General features: G+C 33.9%; 1 protein-coding gene across 2 annotated transcripts in view; it reads left to right on the top strand.

Moving 5' to 3' along the window:
• Pik3c3 (phosphatidylinositol 3-kinase catalytic subunit type 3) overlaps positions 1-15,897 on the top strand; it is a 110,218-nt gene that overhangs the window by 78,222 nt on the left and 16,099 nt on the right. For both annotated transcript variants that reach the window (XM_070029250.1, XM_070029249.1), the window contains exons 22-23: positions 8,631-8,799; positions 12,769-12,859. In XM_070029250.1, the coding sequence (XP_069885351.1) occupies positions 8,631-8,799; positions 12,769-12,859 (260 nt within the window). The remainder of the gene's footprint in view (positions 1-8,630; positions 8,800-12,768; positions 12,860-15,897) is intronic.

Genomic DNA, 15,897 nt, shown 5'->3' with positions numbered 1-15,897 from the left:
TTTGAGGGTTAATTTTATACCCTGCTACTTTGCCAAAGTTATGAATCTGCTTGAGTAATTTGGGAGTGGAGTCTATGGGATTTTTAAAATACAGGATCATGTCATCTATTATGTCAACTATTATAACTATATTATTATATTATTATTATTATTATAAGTTTATATTATTATATTATTATGTCAACTATTATAAGTTTAGGACAAGCAGAAAAGGTAAAAAAATTATGTACATATGACCATATAAGATGATGTTAAGTGAAATGAACCACAAGATAGGGGCACAACTCATTTTTTTTCTTGCTTGCTATTGTTTTTAATGTATCTAAAATGTAATATGTGCTTTTTGTTGTTGTTTCTCTTGTATGTTCTCCTCAGGTTATTTTTAATTATTTTTATGTAGTTTACAAAGGAGTTGCCATTCCGCACTGCAGTTTATGAATAGAGCGCATCTTGATCAATGTCACCTCTTTCCTTATTGCCTCCCTATTACTTTTTTTTTTAACTAGAAATTCAATTGTAAAATGGCAGATGCAGAAGCTATAAACTCCAGTTTTCTACTAGAGAGTGCTCTAAATTTTTTGTTTTTGTTTTTTAGGTGCTTCTTTAAGAAAAAAAGCCAAAGGGGATAGGGACCTTAAATATGCTAAATGTGAGACCATCTTTTTCTTTTTTACTTAGCTGCTTTGTGATTATTTCATAAAGTAGTAATATACTGTTGGCATTTTAAATCTCCCCTAATAGGAAAAATGCTCTCAAATTCTTTTCTAGGTTTTCAAAGTTAGATTACATAAGAGCAAATTGAATATTTCAATAGAAATATACTACATTCTTCAACTTCTAAAAATTTGTATTTTTTATTTACTTTTTACTATGCATCCATATTTCAAGACAGTTTCAAGTCATATTTATTCTAAACATGCATTAGAATTTGAGCTTTGTTAGGAAATGGAAAGACTTGGAAAAAATTATATTAAGTGAAGTAAGCCAGGCCCAAAGAAACATAGGTCTCATGGTTTCCCTTATTTGCAATAACTAGTATATAAGCAGAAACAGTCAGAGAAGTTGATGTTAGTCAAAATGAACCCCAAGATAAGAACTCAAATGGTTTTTCTTTCTTGCTATTGTTTCTAACATTTTTAAGATGATTTTTTTTTGTTTTTTTTTGTATGTCCCTCTCCCACGGTATAACCCCTGCTTGCATTATATTTGATGTTGGTATAATTTGGGGAGGGGAAGGGAAATAACAAATTGTTTAAGTAGGGATACAGGTGGCCCCATTGCAACAATGAGATGTACAAGATGTTATGTGGAAAAACAAACTTTACAACTTTGGCTGGGCGCGGCAGGTTGGGGGATGAGTGAGTGGGGAGGAGGGGAGGCTGGGAGGGCAGGGATGGGAAGGGGAAACAAAGGAGGAGGCTACAATGCTTGATAAGAAATGTACTCATTACCTTGCTCATGTAATTGTAACTCCTCTGTATGGTATTTTCACAATAAAAAAACTTATTAATAAAAAAAAAGAATATGACTTTGTGTAGCTTAAAGTGATTTTGACTGTGGATCAGGCAAGAAGTAGTTATTTTATTTAAAATCATTACAAATATTATGAAACTCCGTTCATTATTTATCATGTGTCTATTATGTATTTAACTGATTCTATACCATTTTCAAAACTGAGAACTTCGGATTTTCTTAGCTGTTTACCTAATCTATCAACAACTGATGGGATATTTTACAATACACATTGGGTAAATTTCTCCTGTTCTTCAAAATAGAACACTAAGACTCCTGTTCTTATTTGCAAATATAACTTTTAGAGTGACTGCTGTCGGGATGAAAGCGGTGGTGAATAATAAGCAGAGTTCCATCTACTGTATCATCTATTGTCTGTTTCTGTTGATGAGCCGTGGAACAGAGCAGGGAAAATACTCAGACTTAATTGCACTGTTGTCTTTTTGAGGACTTGTGCTTGTTAAACCCTTCTCTCATGAACATAGTTGAGACAGAAAAGGATATAGCTAAGTATTTTAGAAATAAAATATTTCACTACATATAGAAAATTCCAAATCTATATTGCAAACTGAGTCTCATCTAATGATACCCCCAAGTTTTCTTTTGTCCTGCCTGGCTTTATTTAGGTTAGCTTGGTGGATATTCTCTGACTTCTGCAGCAGAGGGTGCTGTTTATCCATAGTAAAAGTCAAAGTGTGGAAATTCCTTTGTCAGTGTTTGCCTTGTGCTCAATTTTATTATTGGTTTTGTGTTTTTGTAAAGAAGTTTGGAGTGAAAAATATTTTGCTAATGTAATGCTTTGCTATTACATTCTTTCATCAAAAAGCTACATGTTCAAGTTGTAGAGAGGAATTGACAAATAGATTTTTAAATTTTATTTTTTATTATTATAGAGGTAATGTATAGAGGGATTACAGTTTCATAAGTGAGGTAATGAGTACAATTCTTTTTGGACATTGTCCCTTCCTTTGTTTTCTCTGTTTTTCCACCCATCTCTATGGTAAATGGATTTTTTTAATATACTTAAGTTTAAGTTTATTCAAGATAATCAATTGTAATAGAACTTAAACATGGTCACTCTGAAGTTACTTTTTTGTTTGTTTTGTTATTGTCTGTTTTTAAATTTTGTTTTAGAAGGCATGATTTCTTCTCCTAACAGATAAATTTTTAAATGATGTGATATTACACTTTATATATCTAAGAAAGAGGTAGTTACCCTGTGGAGAATATGTATTAGCAAAACTATGTTGGCTCCATAAGAGAGAAGACAAAACATGCCAGTAAAAGCTGAAATGAGCTGCATTTTTGCTCATAACTGCGGCTGGCTGTTGACATTACTCTAAATGAGAGAGAAATTTGTTTATTTCTATTTGTATCATCTGTTATATGGAAAAGCTTGAACTACAGTTAGAGTCAAATTATAGATTATAATACTACATGTTTGCTTATTGTTGTTGTTGTTGTTTCGTGGACTTTGGGTTTAAATTCAGGACCTCCTGATTGCTAGGCTGGTATGATACTACTGAGTCACACTTCTAGCCATAATATTAAATTTAATACAATTATTAGAAAAAATGTATTTTTAAAAATGAATAAGTTTCTGAGGCTATATTGTAATGTTTCTATAGAATTCTATAGAATAGCAATTGTGTGCTAGATTATTAAAATGTTGATTCACTTCTTTAATTTTCTACAGCAAATACTTGTCAAATTTTAAGAGAATGGAATTGTACAACATAGGGAACCAGTAACTTAATCATTTTGAATAGGAGTTTTATTTACATCATCAGTTCTATCAAAATCTGCCCATAGTAACCAAGTAAAGAGAGCTGTGTTAGTATTAGCTAGACTATCAGTTTGCATGCCAGAAACAGCCTGTTAAAATAACAGATTGGTATAGTCTAACTTCAGACTTTATGAAACTTTAGAATGTATGGAACAGCTGAGAACTTGTTTTTATATTACAGAAAACTATAGGTATCTGAAAAGATTATTAAAGTTCTCTTTCCTTTTAAAAATTAATGTTAATTTGAGATGGATATGCTCCTTTTACTTCAGAACAAAATATTATACTAGAGGGAAAAAGGTATTAGAATCTTCCTATGAAGCCATACATTAAAGAGATTTGTATACCACAAGATAAAATTGTCATTTTCTGCTTTAAAAATTACTTATATAGAAAACACATTATGGTAAAATGTAATTTGTTATCTTAAAATAATACTTTTAATCTCTCAGTTTAACTTCAGATGCAGTAAACATTAATACATGGTCCATATAAACAAAAGCTTTGGAAGGATCTCAATTGTAAGAACATAAAAATTTAGAAACAAAGTAAGAATAATTTCTCTCTGGAGGCCATTGTGTTTCTTCTTCAAAGTGACTATTTCCTGTTGGCCATGAAATATTTCTTTAGAAGAAAGAACTAGTGTAGGGAATAATTTAACAAAATTGGCAAAAGTTTTATTTTTCTTGAAAGGAACTAGATTAAACCTATATACTGTCAGGGTTAGATATGGTTTCCTTCTCATTATTTAGCTTAATAATTTTGTCTCTTCATAAAAACCCATCTTAAATGTTAACTAATAAGCAGTATGAAGCAAGTTAGAAGGTAATTGGAATATCTATACTGATCTGAATTTTTATGTCGTATGCTTTGGTACTCAAAACTGTTAATGAAAAAAAAAACCATGTCTGTTCTACACTTTTATCAGTTTTTAAAGATATCTCTTACCAACTATGTCTTAAAGGTTTAAGTAATGGTATGAGTAATTGGAATGTATCTTGAGGAAACTTTTCTTCCAAAATACAAGTTTCATTGTAATAATGTGGCTGTATTTCATCTTCTTTGCCATTTTAATGGAGGATTAATAGAAAGATACATTCACATTTCTCATTTTCTGAGAAAATGGTAAATGTATATATGATGATACACAAAAGAAAACTTGTGTATTGGAGACTCAAGTGAAAGTTGTTGGGAGTTTTATGGAATATTCAGAAGATTAGGGTTTGGAGTATAGAGAAGAACAGTAAAATGTCAGAAGGAAAAGGAGTGAATAGGTGTAAAAATAGTGAATACAATTTTGAGATTGTGAATTTAATTATTAGGTAAAATGAAAATTTAAGATGTTCTGTTAAGTATTAATGTCATTCAGTAGTCTCTTTTTCTTAACCCCTAAACTACAGGTGTCTTGAACTATAATTTTAAAAGTATGTTAGTGTCATTTACGCAAATAATAAGAAACTTTAATTAGTACATCTCCTTGTCAGATCAGAGAAAAATAGAAGTAATTGCAGTAAAGGTTTGGATTGGTTTATTTTATATATCTTATCTCCTTACTCTTTAAGGTGAGAGTTTTGTAAAACACTACATTTCTTGGATTTCTTTAGTTTCTTTATTTCATAAAAGGCATGTCAAAATCTCTTATAGGTTTCATTTATAGACAGTAACTTTTCAAAAAACATTCTCTTTGGTATGTATAAGATGAATTTTCTTAAAACATTAATAGCTTCTTTTCAAAAAACATGGCTCCTTGCACTTCCACAGTATAATAATGGTTTCATTATTGCATACTGAATCATTTATGCTTTATGATTGAGCCCTAATCTTGTTCTGTAAGAAATTTCTCACAAGAATAGAAATACACTCATCATTTACAAGCAATGATGCATAGCAGACATTGGAATCCCAGTAATGATTATAATGAAATGAAGAAAATTGGACTCCATTTTCTACTGAAAACATGGTGCCCATTATGGAAACCATGTGTTGTAGCAGCTCTCATTAAAGAACTGACCAGATTGGTCTTCTTAAGTGCTAATTATCAGTAAGAATTACACTAGTTACGAAATGTACTTAATGCTGGGAACAAAGAATGTAAATAATTAAACTGAAGAACATTCATGGTCATCATACATGAGCCTCTCCATTGCTTTACCTCTTGAAATGTAAAATGAAATGTGTGTCTAGAAAGGTTAAAAAAAGAACTGGGAAGTTCAGAATGTCAATAGACCACTAAAAAAAGTACTTCCCTCTGTGGAACAGGGACTATGTATCTAGTTGAAGGCATGGAACCCTTAACAATTTCACCTTGGACTTTTTAATTAATTCAGGGAAAATTAACATAATAGCACTTGTAACTTAACAAATTAGGTGATACTTTTTCAGTGAGTTACAATTACCAAGTTTTTTTTTTTAATTCTAAAACTAGATCCTCCTATTCTTTAAATCATAGACTTTGTTTAAGATCCAATCTGTTAAGATAGGACTGGGGTTATGGCTAAAGTGGTAGAGTTCCTGCCCAAGGAAGTGTGAGTCCCTTAGTTCATACCACAGTACTACATCACTCCAAAGGAAGGAGATAAGGGAAGAGGAGGAGGGTGGTGGGGCTTGTGAGGTGTGTGGAACTTTTCCAAACATTTTGTTACACTTCTAGACTTCTGTAGCCATGTTAGGGTTCTGAAAGGAAGTTCTCTATGCAGTAGTTATAGTGTACTCTACAGCCAGTTAGTAAACCTTTGATAATGGTTTTAGGTGTTTATCATAGGCTGTTTCTCTTCATATAAGAACCTCATGTTTCCAATTTGGTACAAATTCTGTCAACTCTAGCCAGTTGTCAGTGTAGTTCCCTGTATTCTTATTTAGAATTACTACTACTAATTACATTGCAGGGTTCCCCTCCCCCCCCCCCAATTCTCGAGTTCTGTTTTTAGTTATGTAAAATGTTCAACTTAGTATATATTATTTAGTTATTTTCTTGTGAGAAAGATGCCTAAAATTTTTGCACAATGAAATTTCTTATCCTTTTAATGTTAATTTAATTTCTGGCTATTGTGATACTCAGGTGTAATAGATATCTAAATGTCAATTCAGTGCAGTTTGCTTAAATGTCTTTGAAGTGGTTTTGCTTCAAATTTACTTTTTTTGTTTTGTTTTGTTTTTTTCTGTGTGCCAGTGCCTCACACCTAACTACTCAGGCGGCTGAGATCAGAAGTTTTGTTTGAAGCCAGCCTGGGCTAAGAAATCTGTAAAACTTATCTCCAGTTAATCACCAAAAGCCACAAGTTGAACTGTGACTCAGTAGCAAGAGTGCTAGACTTGAGCTAAAAAGCTCAGGGACAGTTCCCAAGCTCTAAGTTAAAGAAAAGTATAGGCTGTGTGTGTGCACGTGCACGTGTACATGTATGCCTGTGTGCTTTTGGGGGGAAGAGAGGCTCATTGGAGATAAGAGTGTCATCATAAACTTCTTGCTCATGTTCACTTCCAAACTGTGATCTTCCGTCTGAAGAGGATTCAGCCTTTGAATATTAGGATTACAGGTGTGAGCCAGCCACCAGTATCTAGGCTCTGACATTTACTTTTAAACAAAGTTCAGAATTTTAACTTTTTTTTTTTTTTTTTTTTTGGTCGGCCGTGGGGCTTGAACTCTGGGCCTGGGCGCTATCCCTCAGCTCAAGGCGAGCGCTCTACCACTTGAGCTACAGCGCCACTTCCGGTTTTCTGGTGGTTTATTGGAGATCAGAGTCTCACGGTCTCTCCTGCCCGGGCTGGCTTTGAACCACGATCCTCAGATCTCAGCCTCCTGAGTAGCTAGGATTACAGGCGTGAGCCACCAGTGCCAGGCCAGAATTTTAACTTTTAAGAACTATTTGAAATATAAGATAAATAATATAAGCACTTATAAGAAATCTGATCTGTGGCTAAACATGGCTCTCATTTGGAGTAAATTTTATCATACTAAAAGAATTCTCCTTCTTAGACTTACTAGCTTACCCTGTGGAGATGTATCATTCTTGCCCTAATTGAGAATTTTTTTATTACTTTGTTTGATACACCTATTACTAGCTTGAGAATCATCATCATAAAAATAGCAATGATAGCTTATATAAGCATTAGCTTATTGTATACCTGGTAACTATGTTATTTGTCACCTTTTTAAATTTCACCTTATGAAAATTTTAAGTTTGCTGAACTTGCTTGTCTAGCCTGGTACTCTACCATTTTTGCCAAGTCTCTAGCCCTACTTTTTGCAGGTCATTGTTTGAGATACTTCATTGTAGAACTATGAGTGAGCTGCTTTAAACCATGATCCTCTAGATTGTAGCCTTTTGAATGGCTAGGATTACAAATATAAGCCATTGATACCTGACTAGTTTTTTGTTGTTGTTGTTGATTTTTTTAAGCAAATGAATTCCTTCATTTAAACTAAGTGCATATTGTATGCTAAAATTTATTCTGAGCTAGGAATATAGCAGCTTACATTACAACTATAAATCCTAAATTTCTGCCTTTGGAGAGTTTGATTTTGTGTTTAAACTCATCCATTCTGTATACTAATTTGTAAGTTAGAAGACATTTTCAGAATTCTATGTTGAATCATCCTTTAAAGTTAACTGTTTCCTCCTTTCCTGTTTTATCTAATTTTAGGCAATAACTACTGTCAGTTTTCTTTTTACAAGATTAACTCTATAGTACTTACCTAAATTCTTAGAAGAATAACTGTATTGAGTTCTTGGCAGATGTAAGTACTGAGTTTGGTTTTGTAGTTGAGCTAATGAAAGTTAGTTGAAAATGACTCAAATAAAGTGAATAATATAATTTAAATCTGAGACTTTATTTTAGTACTTGTAAAGGAAAGTTTCATGTCAGGAATACATGAATAAAAAAATGATATTCCACTACATTAAGAGTTGTTCACCTAAACTTACTGACATGAGAAATTTTATACTATAAGTACTTTTTGCTAACTTAAAAAAAACTCTCTTCCTTAGAATATCCATGATTCTGGAGATCTTAATAGAGTTTAAAATTTAAAATTAATGTCACTGTAATTAAGTTTATTCTGGGTGGATATAAGTTAATATACACTTTGATGTGCTTCCACAAACTTAGAGGTTAAGTCACAATTTAATGAGCTACTTAATTTTTATGAAGGCAGACTATTTAATCCAATTAAATAATATATACCTCAATTTCTAGTTGCTTATTTTTTTAATTTTTATATTTCATAGCTGAGAACCAAACTCAGAGCTTCCACTTGCCAGGCAAGTTCTCTTCCACTGAGCTAACTTCCCAATACTTCTGCCAGTTTCTAAAGTTAAACTTCATGTCAATCCAGGCAAACTCTTCCACATAGACTTTGGGTATATTTTGGGTCGAGATCCAAAGCCTCTTCCTCCTCCAATGAAGCTGAATAAAGAAATGGTAGAAGGAATGGGTGGTACCCAGAGTGAGCAATACCAGGAGTTCCGCAAGCAGTGTTACACGGCTTTTCTCCACCTTCGAAGGTAAATTGACTTGCTTGACATAGTGAGTTTTGTCAGTTTTGTAGTACACGAGTGTTTGAGATTTACACATTCATTAACATTACTTTGTCTTCAGGATGACTCAAGACAAAAAGATATTTTAACAACCATATGGTATCTATTTTGATTAAAAAAAATGTCTAGTACCAAAGTAAAAAGGCGTGAAATTTTCTCCTTCCCCACTAATTATCACATTTCTTAATCTTCCCAGCTAAGCATTATATAAGTAGGCAAAGAGAGCAACTTCAAAGTCAGTGCTTGGCAGCTGTGTAGTAAAGAATGTTTTGTGTACTTGAACAGTGCTAGGATGGGAAAAAAGGTTGAAAAGCTTCACACTATTCCAGTCTCCTGAAGGCAGGCTCACAGCACTGCAGCCACTGTGCGGAGTTCTAACGAATGAAGTATTTAACTTACTGAGCCTCATACTAGTTCAGTCAATTTTGTTCCATAGTACCTTTATCAACCACAGTTTAGGTTCTCTACGAACAGTTAAAAGTTTTCTGAGTGATTAGAGTACATGTTATGTATGGTTTTGTCTCTTTAATGCCTTATCACTCAGCTGCTGTACAGTGATGTTGATTTTTCTTTATTTCCTCTTTTTTTTCTTTAATGCCTCTAGAACTCAGCTTCCTCCATTCTGAATGTCATGTAAAATATGTCATCAAGGGCAAAATTGAAATCATGTTTATTTGAACACGAACAGAATAGAGAAAGTACTCTGATGACTTCTCAAGAGTGTCAGTTATTCACATCCAGTGGGATTTTTGACTTAAATATGTGAAATGAATTTTCATAATCCAACTGAGTCCCACCTCAGGAGACATACTATACCTGAATATCTTTCCAGTAGGCAGTGAGCTTTCAGTGGGTCCTATCTTTGTAACTTTAGTTGTTCATGTAGTGCTTAGAACATGTAACACACTATACATACATACATACATGCATGCATGCATGCATGCATGCATGCAGAGCACTGGAATCAAAAACAGTGAAAACAGGAGTCTCTACTTTTATTAGTGAGGCTAAATCCTGTTTACATTCAGTTATCTGCCTTCTCACTCCACCTGCACTGAACCAATCAGCAAGTATCATAAACTGTATACCTCAAATTCAACCTGATAGCCTCGGGTGTTTCTTTTTATCTGGAAGTCTGTGATATGATCCCCTAGATCCATTCTGAGTCCCCACAAGATAGCCAGTGTGATTTTTTTTTAAATTGTATTTTCTTGTAAAGATGCTCTACAGAGATCAGTAAGGTAATGAGTTCATTTCCCGTCAAGCATCGTTACTCCAACTTTTTCCCCCCTTTTGGATGGTCATGGGACTTGAACTCAGGGCCTAGGTGCTGTTCCTGAGCTTTTTCGTTCAAGGCTAGCACTCTACCACTTTGAACCACAGCACTACTTCTAGTTTTCTGGGTAATTGGAGATAAAGTGTCATGGATTTTCCTGCCTAGTCTAGCTTTGAACCTTGATCATCAGATCTCAGCCCTGAGTGCTAGGATTAAAAGCATGAGCCACTTGTTTTTTTTGCTTGTATATGGTGGGGGGGTTGTTTTTGTTTTTTTATTTTTTTACAAGTATATTAGCTTTGCTGTTTTCATTATGATGGTAGGGATTAAACCCAAGGCATTTGCTAAGTAAGTGCTCTACTACTGAGCTACACACCACACCCAGTGTGAGCTTTTTTTTTTTGCACATACATTTTAATTTGTTGAATAAATGAATATTTACCATTATGTGCATAACAAAGAACCAGTCCTAGATTTAGAGCAAAATATTTGGGTTCTGATACTCAAAGCCACTCACCAGGTCCAAGAACTTTGACAAGGAATTTAATCAGAGCTCAGCTTCTTCAACTATAAATCTAGGCTGCACAGGCCTGTGTGACAACCATGAAGGCTTGTTGCAGTAGAAAAAATATGAAATTGCCTTGAATACAAGTTAGAGCAATACAAACAGGACGAGTGCCGAATACGTCATCATACCCTTAGATTGTACCAATGTATGGAGTCTACAAGAAAGTTACATTATAGCTGGTAACTGAGGAATATGAGCAGGCTGTTCTTCAGAATGGAAAGAATTCTGCAGTATCTAGTAGCTTATTCCACAAGGCCAAATGTCCCACATTTATCTACATGTGGAATGTGTGAGCTTTTAAAAAAATGTTGATAAGCATATACCTATATTCTTTAAAACTCAGTTGCTTCTCAGTGTATTTGCAATAAAACCATACCTCCTTAACATAATTACCTCTTTCCATCTATTTCCTTGATTTTATTTTTGTTTATTCTTTTTGAAAAATCTTTTCATTGGTCCAGTAGACCCTAAATTATCTTCTTTATTAGTTTATGGTGTGTGTTCTCATCCTCCTCCATGGCAGAACCTTCAGGAAGGTAGGGAATGTTGTTTGTTCAGTTTACAATTATGTCCCCAGTGTCAGGATGTGTGGCACGTACAGGACTCTGCAAATATTTGTTGGTTGACAAAATTATGTAAGTAGAAATGGACATCATTTCTACATCAGTTCCTACAAGAAACCATAGAGCAAGCTTTAAATGTTTAGCTGTCATCATATTTCTTAAGAATCTAAATGGGTTAGAAACTATTTGATTACATGACTACATCAAAGTAGAAGTCTTCATTATAATCTCACTTGATTTTCAAAGGCAATATTAGATGCAGAAATAATTGTAGAGCAGGTCATTTGAAAGTCTTTTTTTGTTTTTTTTTTTTTTGCATCCAAGTCCCATTATCCATTTGAGTTCAAGTATTAGGAAGATTTTGAATAATGGCTTGCAGATTTTTATTGTAGATAGCTGCCCAGAATAAAGGTTTTATATTACGAAAATTCTGACCTGTTTCCCCTAGAGAAGAAAGTAGAAGATTTTTTTTTTGGGGGGGGGGTCCGGTCGTGGGGCCTGAACTCTGGGTCTGGGCACTGTCCCTCAGCTCTTCAGCTCAAGGCTAGCGCTCTATCACTTGAGCCACAGTGCCACTTCCGGCATTTTTCTTTTTGCTTATGTGGTGCTGAGGAATCGAACCCAGGGCCTCATGCATGCAAGGCAAGCGCTCTACCACTGAGCCACCTTCCCAGCCCAAGTACAAGATATTTGTGTTGAGACTTTTTCTGAAACCACCTGAATACTTCATTACTGAAAACCAAAGTTCCTTTGACTCATATTCAACATGAATTCCTTTTTGCCACAAAATTGATTAAAAAAAAAAAAAGGAGGGGGGCAGTTAAATGCATTAGAGTGTTCTGGAGTTTGAAGTAAAGTAGTGCAAGGTAGATTTCATTTACCCTGTCCCCCCTAAGGTTCTGCCTGTAGAAATGATGATGTAGAAAAGTAATGTTTTCTCATTAAGAGAAAGGAAGAGTTTATTGATTAGTGAACATACACTGTTGGTTCTTGTTGCAAGTAAGCATATTTATTCTAAAGATACCGTGATCAGTTTTGATGTAGTAGAGTGCTAGTTGTCCTTCTTTCACTTAGGATTATTTACATCCAGACCCATCACCGTATTTCCTGTAGCATGGTTAGTATCACATAGTCATGAATAATTCATGAGATGATATTTCTCTTTCATTCCTTTAGCCCTAACACAGAAATCTTAAGAAACCAGATTATTATTATTATCATCTCACAATTAATGCCATAAAATGATAATTAGATAGAATACCCATTTCTTCACATCTACTTTAAAAAAATTCATTATTAAGTGATTACTATAAAAGTTTGTTAAGTGTGAGACCAAGTAATGATGCCTTATGAAGATCTCATAAGATTTTTTTTCACTGAGACAGCTGATAAATTATATCACATTGTATTTTCCTTTAGAATAATAGTAATTTTTTAAAATATCCAACTATAATCATTTCTAGAAGTGTCCTTGGTATGAGAAAGAAATGTAGACTCCTAACTTGTTGCTATTTTTTCTACCCTTTTAGGTATTCAAATCTGATTTTGAACTTGTTTTCATTGATGGTTGATGCGAATATTCCAGATATTGCTCTTGAACCTGATAAAACTGTGAAAAAGGTAATTTTGTACATCCTGAGATATGAGCATACTTTTCTTATTTAAAAAAATAAGGATTTTAACTTTTTCTTTCTTTTTTCCCAGCCCAGAGACTATTAGGTAGTAAAGAGGCCTTTTGTATAACTTTTCCAGTTCTAGAATGTAGCAACTTTTAGGTCCCTGTTAGCTATTTCTGTTCTATTTCTTTCTTTGTTCATACCCAGAGGTGTATTGGAAGAGGCCAGTATATTTGGAAAGATGGCTTCCTGTATAAACCACAGCCCTATGTCTTTAATAGCTTAACTTTAATATTCCAAATAAAATGCCTGATTCCTGGCATCTGAGCTCAGAATATAATGCTTATATAATTTGATCTTATTTCTGATTCTTTTAGTCATTGATGCAGAAGGGATATGTAAAACAGTTGTTTACTCAAAGTAGTATAATGTTAAATATTCAAAATTTAAATTTAAAAAAAGATAGTGAAGCTTTTTAACTGTTAGAAGTATTAACTCACCGATGAGCAGACAGGTCATCAAGATGGAGTTGCTCTTGTCTTTGAAGGAAGTAAGTGTCAACAAATAGCCCTATTTTCTAAGATAACAGACTTAGATACTGCTGTGACTGAACATGAATGAGACTAAATTATTTTGCTAACTTTGTGCATGTTAAGCAAGCAGTGAGAATTTCAGTGTTAATACTTACCATTTAATCATTTAAGAAAAGTATGCTCTTTTTAGGATTCCTTTTTTATTTCTGGAAAATGGAACATTGCCCTCTTATTTAACATTTACCCTTTTATCTAACCAGCATGATTCTTTTTATAAAATTGAACATAGACCACTTTTTGGCATGTCCTATTTATTTTTGCCCTTTTTTTTTATGTTTTATTGACTAAAGCTCATCCATCAAGAAATGTAATTTTTGTGAAAACGTCCATAGTAATAATCAATGACAGCATGAGATTTGAGCTGTTACATATTTTGTTTACATGTACTATAGTTAGGTTCTATCTTGCTGTTTAGTTTGAACCCATTTATTTTATCTCTGTCATCTATTCGTTCTTCTGACTAGAGATGTTTAGAGGTCGTTTATGGAAGTTCTATCAGCATTTGTCAAACCAAGTCAGATAGTTTCTTTGGCCAGTTAAACTGTATTGTTGTTTACACTGGATTTTTTTCCTCTGTTTAAGGAAGTGTGTTGCTAGTTCCTTTTTGTTACCAGCTTTCTTTATGGCAGTCTCTTTAAAATATAAAGTAATTCATTTTATGAAGAAAGGGGAAAAGCATATTTATTAGTTATTTTTTAGAGACTGGTACTATATACCTGTTCTTTCTAGCTTCAGTTATATAAAGTTTTACCATGTTTTTCCTCAAAAGAATGTTTTATTAAAGATTTCTACTTGGGGCTGGGAAGGTGGCTCAGTGGTAGAGCGCTTGCCTTGCATACTTGAGGCCCTGGGTTTGATTCCTCAGCACCACATAAGAAAAAAGCCGGAAGTGGCGCTGTGGCTCAAGTTGTAGAGCGCTAGCCTTGAGCTGAAGAGCTGAGGGACAGCGTCCAGGCCCATAGTTCAGGCCCTACAACCGGACCCCTAAAAAAAAAAGATTTCTACTTTCTGATGTCTAATCAAGAATGTAATATAACCAATTGCAACACAGGCTATTTTTTCATGAGACTTAGGATGAAATATGTACATTTTTTCCATTTCTTTGGGTCTTTATTTTCTGATGATTCCTTGCATTGTATGTTATAGAGAACATAATATAATTTTTGTTGTAGAAGTCATAGCTATGAAATTTGTGATAGATGAGAATTTTTTTTCTTCCCTAAAGTTTTTTTAATACTTTTTTTATTGTGAAAATACTGTACAGAGGGGTTACAGTTACATGAGTAAGGTAATGAGTACATTTTCTATGGAGCACGGATGCCTCCTCCTTTGTTTTTCCCCTACCAACCCTTCCTTCCCCACCTCCCCAATTACTAACCCCATTCCCCCTCTCCCCGAAGTTGTTGTAAAGTTCGTTTTCAACATAGTGTCTTATACATCTCATTGTTACAATGGGTCAACCTAGTATCCCTATTTAAGCATTTTGTTTTTTCCCTTCCCTTCCCCAAATTAGAAAAATGTATATACAAGAAAGATGCAGGGCACCAACATCAAATACAGTGAAAACAGGGGTTATACCATGGGGAAGAACATAGCAAAGAAACAAAAAAATCACACAGTACGTTATAAATACATTAAAAACAGTAGCAAGAAAGAAAAAAAATTGTGTCCCTATCTTGGTGTTCATTTCACATAACATCATCTTATATGGTAATATGTACGTAGCTTTTGAACTTTGCTGCTTGTCCTCAACTTATATTAGTTATTGCAATTAAAGGAAACCATGGGACCTATGTTTCTTTGGGCCTGGCTTACTTAATATAATTTTTTCCAAGTCTTTCTATTTCCAAACAAATGGGGCGAAAACAAAATCATTCACAAACATCAATTGAGTGTCTGATAGTTGTAGGGTAGTATGTCATATAATGCTTCTTTCTATAAGAAGCTCCATTTTTTAAAAAAAATGGTTTTATGGGCTGGGAAGGTGGCTCAGTGGTAGAGTGTTTGCCTTGCTTGCATGAAGCCCTGGGTTAGATTCCTCAGCACGACAAAGCAGAAAAAGCCGGAAGTGGCACTGTGGCTCAAGTGGTAGAAAGAACACTAGCCTTGAGCTGAAAAGCTGAGGGACAGCGCCCAGGCCCAGAGTTCAGGCCCAACCCAAAAACCAGAAAATTGCTTTTATTCTTTAAATCTAATTAGAACAAAGGTTTCCAAGTAGTCTAATAAGTAAATCATGGAGTAGTTTCTAAAAATAGACACCATATTCATTTATTGGGTTTAATATTTGCAGTTCTTATCAACATGTGTTTATGTGGTATATTTAAGTTATAGAAAAATATAAAACCACCGTATAAAACCATCCATTATTCACTACCTATGTTTAACACATTAATTTTCTCCATATTTAGATCCTTTTCTCTTATTGACTGATATACTATAGTCAGGAATA

Source organism: Dipodomys merriami, unplaced genomic scaffold, assembly GCF_024711535.1.
Source record: "Dipodomys merriami isolate MVZ:Mamm:240054 unplaced genomic scaffold, mDipMer1.0.p SCAF_2, whole genome shotgun sequence".
NCBI classification, from domain to species: Eukaryota; Metazoa; Chordata; class Mammalia; order Rodentia; family Heteromyidae; genus Dipodomys; species Dipodomys merriami.
Note: the sequence above shows the minus strand (reverse complement) of the source record. Positions and strands in the feature narration are given on the sequence as shown.